The 7,069-nt window shown below is 45.2% G+C and overlaps 1 protein-coding gene across 1 annotated transcript; it reads right to left on the reverse strand.

The window, feature by feature from the left end:
- Nucleotides 1-3,060: 3,060 nt before the first annotated feature.
- Nucleotides 3,061-6,391, reverse strand: LOC120104924. Its single transcript, XM_039116834.1, has 4 exons — nucleotides 6,043-6,391; nucleotides 5,359-5,771; nucleotides 3,876-5,205; nucleotides 3,061-3,452 (listed from the first exon to the last, which is right to left on the reverse strand). The coding sequence occupies exons 1-4, from the start codon at nucleotides 6,389-6,391 to the stop codon at nucleotides 3,061-3,063; spliced, it is 2,484 nt and encodes an 827-aa protein (XP_038972762.1).
- Nucleotides 6,392-7,069: the final 678 nt, after the last annotated feature.

The following is a 7,069-nucleotide window of genomic DNA, read 5'->3' on the forward strand; positions in this document are numbered from 1 at the left end:
CTTTACTAATTTCAAGATTCTTTCTTTTATTTCTTTGGCTGACATCCGGTTGGACAATACGAGTAATCCTTTGATTGGACTGTACTTGATTTTTCAGACAAAATTCTGCTATCAACTGCATCTTTAAGTGGTTTACATGTCTAAAAAATTTGAACCTCAGATAGTTCTATCCTTTATGATCTTGAGGGCATGATTCAAGGTCCAGCAACTTATTAGGCCGAGGAATAGTGGGAAATTATATGCAGTATTTGGGCTATTCCATTCCTTCGTGAAAATTGTGAGGCCTAGCCTCATTGGGCTGGCTGGTTGGCTCAGCTCAGTTTTCGAACGCGGCCTGAAGGCTCGTCCAAAGCAAAACCAGGGCAGAGCGCTGGTTGAGCACAGTAGAGGAGGATGAGTTCTCCTCCTCCTCAAATTTTGCCCTAGTCTTCACAAGAATATCAGCTCTTCCCCATCCTCCCCCATTGGAAAGCTAGCCCCAATCAAAGCATGTCACCGATTTTTTTTGAATTCTTCCTTGATCGCTAATCGCAATTGTGCCGCCACCGCCGCCATTTGCTAAGAATCCAAAAATCTCTGGATAACCCTTCTCTCCCTCTTCCATGACCTTTAGAGGTTTGTTTCCGGCGGGTGGTCGTCGGAATTGGTCGAGAAGAATGATGCTCTATTTTTTCTATTTTCTGTGGATTTTTCTGATTTTGTTCGTTCTTTGCGGCCAGTCATGCTATCGGATCTTGTTGCCGTCAGCCGCCATTCATAGTGGCGGCTGTGGGTCCCTGACCCAGGCACCACATGCAACCACCTTGTTCCCTTTCTTTCCTTGGTTAGAGAGAGAAGCTTGTTCCCTCTCTCTCTTTTCTCCCTCTTTTAAATGCTCTCTTTTGTCTTTCTCTCTCTACTGGACTTTTCTCTCTCTAAGATAGTTGGATCCAGTAGGGATTCTTCACAGTGATTTTGAATTGAACCTGGTGAAGGGTCCTGATCTAGGATCGTCGGGCGACGTGCCAGCCCCACTGTGGATTTTGCCAAACTCTATTAAATTTGATCACTCTGATTTTGTCGAACCATATGTGCTTTAGTTTGAGCATGATTCGATGAATTTTACTTTGATTGGACCGACCGAGATGTTGGGCACTCCTGCTTGGCTAGGCCTGTAAGGATATTAGAATTTAAGTTTTTTTATATATTATGATAAAATTTTAAAGAAAAATATAATTTTTAGATATTAGGCTTTAAGAAGAATTTTTAGAATTAATTGAATCTGTTAGTTGGATTGCGTTCGCAAGATAAATAATGTATCACTTTTTCTAAATTTAACAATAATTATTAAATTATTATATTCATGACTTTTGAGGTATTATTCATGATGCATGAATTTGATAGATAGTATATTATTATATTATTCTAGAATATTGTGATGATATATGATTTTATTATGAATTTGATTGATTGATTTTGACATCTCATGAATATAGAATTGATTTAACAACAATCATTAAAGCCTAGAACTAATTGAATTTTGGCATGGCTATGTTGAGGACCTCGCCAATGAGGGCTAATACATATCGCTAGCAGACCAGCGGTCCTGAAGGACTTTGCTGCAAGATGATGATCGGTGTTATGACCCTACCACAGGGAAATGTGATCATAGATCTGGATCGTTAAGATGAATTTAGTATTTGAAAGAATTTGAATTTATGAACGAAATTTAATATTTTAAGAAAGATTTGATTCGCATATATGCTTATTTTCTACAAAATATTATCTATCTAATTGCCTGATTTATTTAGCTAAGTGATTATTGTTTACTGGGCTGTTTACTCATTAAACGATTTCTTGTTTTTTTTTTTTCAGATTCAGAGAACTAGCCAACCGGAGTTTTCAATATAGGAGAGCGACTAGAAGAATTCTGGCCCAACTTATCTTAGATTAGAGTTTATTAAATTGATGCTAGTTAATGAAATAAAGTTTGCATATTATTAGTTAAATTGTTCTACTACATATATGATATCATTTTGATATGCCTTTTATACTTGTGGGGAGAGTTCTCTATGAGTATACGGCGGTTGTTGCGACCCCCAGCTCGCGATCTCGAGTCTGGGCATGACAATTATTATGGTATCAAAGCATAAGTGGATAAATTCTAGGACAATAAAATTTGACATAGGATGAGTATAGGTGGGTAGACACTAGGGATATTAGGACGTATATCTATGTCGATTGTATTATAAGCTACTTTAAAGATTTTCTGAGCATTTGTTATTATGTATGAAAATGTTGCCAAACAAAATTAATAAAATTACGAGGCTTGATACATGATGGAAGGTTGGACAATCTATGAATCAAGTTATAATTAGTTAGATTTGGATCTAAATTAAGTGCAAGGGGATTGACCATGGTATATTATCATGCATTATGATTATTTGTTATTTAAATGAACTTGAAAACTCAAAAATTGATATGGAGGTATACTGTGATATTACTTAATTTTGAAGATATTTTTTAGAGGCAAATTATGATTCATTTATGTGAAGTTGTTTAAGATTTGGGCTATAAAAGATTTTTATGATACCCGTTGGAATATTTTTTGAGGTTTGAATCATATGTGGATTAAGCATGAAACTAGCATGTAGAAGAAAAATATACTAAGTGATTCTGCAAAAAAATTATTTTCTTATTGAAGAATTATTTTTATTTTGAGATCCTAAAGTATTCAACTTGGTGGAATTATTAATAATTTTTATTACTACCTTTGGATCCAAATAAAAGATTTTATTTATGTCTATCGGAGACTATGTGGTGATCTAGAGATCTTTTGCTTATATTGTTGAGGTTGCTAATGAAATCTAGTTTTGCGTAAAGAATTTGATTTTTTAAGGCTTGCATGATTATTATAGAAAATTTTTGATTAATGCTAAAGATCTCGATGCAGAAACTCTAGAAGAGATAATTGAGCCGATTTTACTCATATCTATTGATTTAAGGTCTTCTAACTTGGTGGAGCATTGAGAAAATCTTTCTAGTTGTTTTTTTTTTTTTTTTTTTTGCTAAAGCCGGGTTTCAGACAACGCGTGTCTGAATACACCCAATAAAGTCAAAATACACAATCTCACGAAGTGCCAATGGCAACTCTCTCTCTCCCACCCACAGCGCGTATCCAGAGTGGTGGGCCGCGAATGCAGCCACCCAATCAGCCGCCCTGTTGGCCTCCCTGAATACATGCTTGGCCTCAAAGGCCACGCCATCCCTCACCATCATCCTAATGTCCCGGATCAGAGGATGGTCGATGCTCTCACCACTCAGTCCCCGCCGGATCCAGCCAATAACTGTGGCCGAGTCACCCTCCAGGATGATCGAGCTGGCCTGCAGCACCTGTCGAGCATGGCGAAGACCTGCCCAGGCAGCTCGCAGCTCTGCCCCTGGAACTGATGTGACGAACAACTGGCAGCCACCTGCTGCCACAACCCTAGAGTGAGGGTCCCGTATGACGAAGCCTGCCCCGCCTCGCGTACCTCTGTCCAGCACCGACCCATCAAAGTTTACCTTGAGGAAGCTCGGGGGTGGGGGCTCCCAGGTGAAAAACACCGTCCGAGGAGCTGCCTGAGCAGTAGAGGAACCCCAGGTGTCCCAAGCTGTCAAGGGTGTGTCTGAGGGGGTAGGAAGTCTGGACTCCATCGCTAGTGCTCGAGCAGACTCCGCAACAAACCTCGGCGACATCCTGCGCCCACTGAAAATGCGAGCGTTCCTTGCCAGCCAGATCTGATGGGCTGTGCAAGTCGCTCGGATGGCCTCCTGGCATGACCCGGGACTGGTCAACCCCTGTCGTATCAAATGCAGGAAGAGGCTCCTCTCCTGCCACACCTCCTCCGGGATACCTGTCCACAGCCATGTCGATCTCGCCCAAGTGCACTGAAATAGAACATGATCCACAGTCTCATCAACACTGCAAACCCCGCACTCCGCGGGGATCCCCAAAGCACGCCGGCTCAACACTGCTCTCGTCGGAAGGCGATCCCACATCACCTTCCATAAAAAGAGTGCTGCCCTCGGCTGGAGGCCGGACCTCCAAATCCAGGCGCAGTCTGGTCCTCGCTCATGCTCCTGCTGGATGACCCGGGATAGATCACCCAGCCTGACACTGGCCCTGCATGAGGTGCCCCAGACCCTAACGTCTGGCCCCTCGCAATCTGGTACTGGAAGGGACCGTACCCTCGCAGCAAGATGTGTCCCAAACAGCTGATGTAGTCTGGTATCATCCCACTCTGTCCTCCCTGGTGCTAGGAGGTCACACACCCGAAGCCCCTCCGCTGCCTCAGTATCCACCATCGTCGGCCAACATCTCAGAGGCAAAGTGTCCACCCATGGATCATCGGTCACATCGACGCTCCGCCCATCGCCTATCAGCCACCTGGTGTTAGCCGACACAGTCGGCAAATACCTCACAATCTCGCGCCACATAAAGGAAGTTCGGCGGCCACTCCGTGCCACCTCAGAGCCCCCTCGGCCAAATCTGGCTGCCATCACCCTGCTCCAAAGCCCCTGCGGCTCCAGCAAGAAGCGAGCTGCGTGTCGAGCAACAAGGGCCTCACGCCGCTCCAAGAGGGAATGCACTCCCAGACCACCCTCACTGATGGGGAGGCAGACGTGCTCCCAAGCCATCAGATGTACCCCATGGCCCCCACTATGAGACCCCCACAAGAAGCTCCGAAGAAGACGTTCAATCTTCAGCAGAGTCGTCTTTGGGACCACAGTGTTGGCCATGAGATATACCGGCATAGATCCTAACACCGATCTGACCAGTGTCAATCTCCCCATCATGGATAGAGATGATGCCCTCCATCCCTCCAGCCTGGCCTCGACCCGCTGTACCAGCCCGGAGCACTCTATCACCCGCAGTCTCCGGCCTGTGATAGGGACTCCCAGGTAGACCAATGTCCCCTCCTGCTCTGGTATCTGCAGAATCCTCCTGATCTCCAGTCTGACTCTAATCTCCGTGCTAGGGCTGAACCGAATGGCTGACTTCATGAAGTTAACTCTCTGTCCGGACGCCGCGCAGTAACCTGCCAGCACTCTAGCGAGTACCCGTGCATCAGAAGCATGCGCCCTGGTCAAAAGAAGACAGTCGTCAGCAAACAATAAATGAGAGATAGGTCCCACCCCCGGTGCTGGGACATAGGCCTCCAGCTCCCGACTAGTGCACGCACCCTGCAATGAACGAGACAAGATATCAGAACAAATAATGAATAAGTAAGGGGATAGGGGACATCCCTGCCGCATTCCCATAGTGGACTCGAAAAAACTCGACGGTGTGCCGTTGACCAAAATGGAGAATTTTGGCCTCTGGACGCACCCTAGGACCCAACCAATCCATCTCCTATGAAAACCGTAGGTCTCTAAAGCCTTCCGCAGAAAGCTCCACCTGATCCTATCATATGCCCTCTCCATATCTAGCTTGACTACCATCAAGCTGCGCCGCTTCGATGCTCGCTGAAGATCCCACATCATCTCCTGAGCCAACATAACATTGTGGGAAATGTTTCTCCCCGCCACAAAGGCCTCCTGCTCTTGGCTGATAATGCCCGGCAATAGAGGCTTGATCCTGCCCACCATTATTCTCGCCACAACCTTATACAAAGTTGTGCACAAACTGATGGGCCTAAAGTGTCCCGGCTCTACCGCCTCCTGGCGCTTCGGAATGAGCGTGATGAAGGTGGCCTTCCAATCCTCAGGCATAGCTGCCTGAGTGAAGAAGCACTGCACAGCCTCAACCACTGAAGCCCGAATGATACCCCAATATCTCCGAAAAAAGAAAGGGGGGAACCCATCGGGTCCCGGAGCCTTATCCGCTGCCAGGGCCCAGACTGCCTCCTCCACCTCCCGCGCCGACACCGGTCGAACCAGAGAATTAAGTTGATAGGGGACATCCCTGCCGCAGTCCCATAGTGGACTCGAAAAAACTCGACGGTGTGCCGTTGACCAAAATGGAGAATTTTGGCCTCTGGACGCACCCTAGGACCCAACCAATCCATCTCCTATGGAAACCGTAGGTCTCTAAAGCCTTCCGCAGAAAGCTCCACCTGATCCTATCATATGCCCTCTCCATATCTAGCTTGACTACCATCAAGCTGCGCCGCTTCGATGCTCGCTGAAGATCCCACATCATCTCCTGAGCCAACATAACATTGTGGGAAATGTTTCTCCCCGCCACAAAGGCCCCCTGCTCTTGGCTGATAATGCCCGGCAATAGAGGCTTGATCCTGCCCACCATTATTCTCGCCACAACCTTATACAAGGTTGTGCACAAACTGATGGGCCTAAAGTGTCCCGGCTCTACCGCCTCCTTGCGCTTCGGAATGAGCGTGATGAAGGTGGCCTTCCAATCCTCAGGCATAGCTGCCTGAGTGAAGAAGCACTGCACAGCCTCAACCACTGAAGCCCGAATGATACCCCAATATCTCCGAAAAAAGAAAGGGGGGAACCCATCGGGTCCCGGAGCCTTATCCGCTGCCAGGGCCCAGACTGCCTCCTCCACCTCCACCTCCCGGAGCCTTTCTAGTTGTTTTTACTTGTAGGAATTTGACTTGGAATCATCTAGTTGAGTTGACAAGAGAATTAAGATTCGATTCATTTTGAATTACAATAGCTAGCCTATATGAGGGTTTGAATGTATCAATTAACTCGAGGGTTAATTTAGATGGATGTGCTCGAGATAAATTAGGGGATGAGAATCAAATAAAAGGTTCCTTTTTGGGCTTTACATAGAAATTGAAATTTTGGATCTCTTTAGTTCATAATACAAAGTAGTATTTTGATTAAAAATTATTAGTAAATCCAAAAGATTTTGGTGGTTTGAATCAGAGGGCGCAGCAAAAATGTAATGGTCCGAATTATTTTTCTAAATTGGTCAGAAGTATTATCTCTTTAATTCGGCAAGTTTTAATGATAAAAGACTTGATCTATTTTTTTGTGTAGTAAGATTTTCTTGATAAACAAAAAAAAATGATTTGAGTTTTGCATGTTGCTGCACTATCTTAGGTTCTCCAATTCTATGTCATGCTAAGAAAATTCT

The sequence above is a fragment of the Phoenix dactylifera genome, unplaced genomic scaffold, assembly GCF_009389715.1.
Source record: "Phoenix dactylifera cultivar Barhee BC4 unplaced genomic scaffold, palm_55x_up_171113_PBpolish2nd_filt_p 000143F, whole genome shotgun sequence".
Classification (NCBI taxonomy): domain Eukaryota; kingdom Viridiplantae; phylum Streptophyta; class Magnoliopsida; order Arecales; family Arecaceae; genus Phoenix; species Phoenix dactylifera.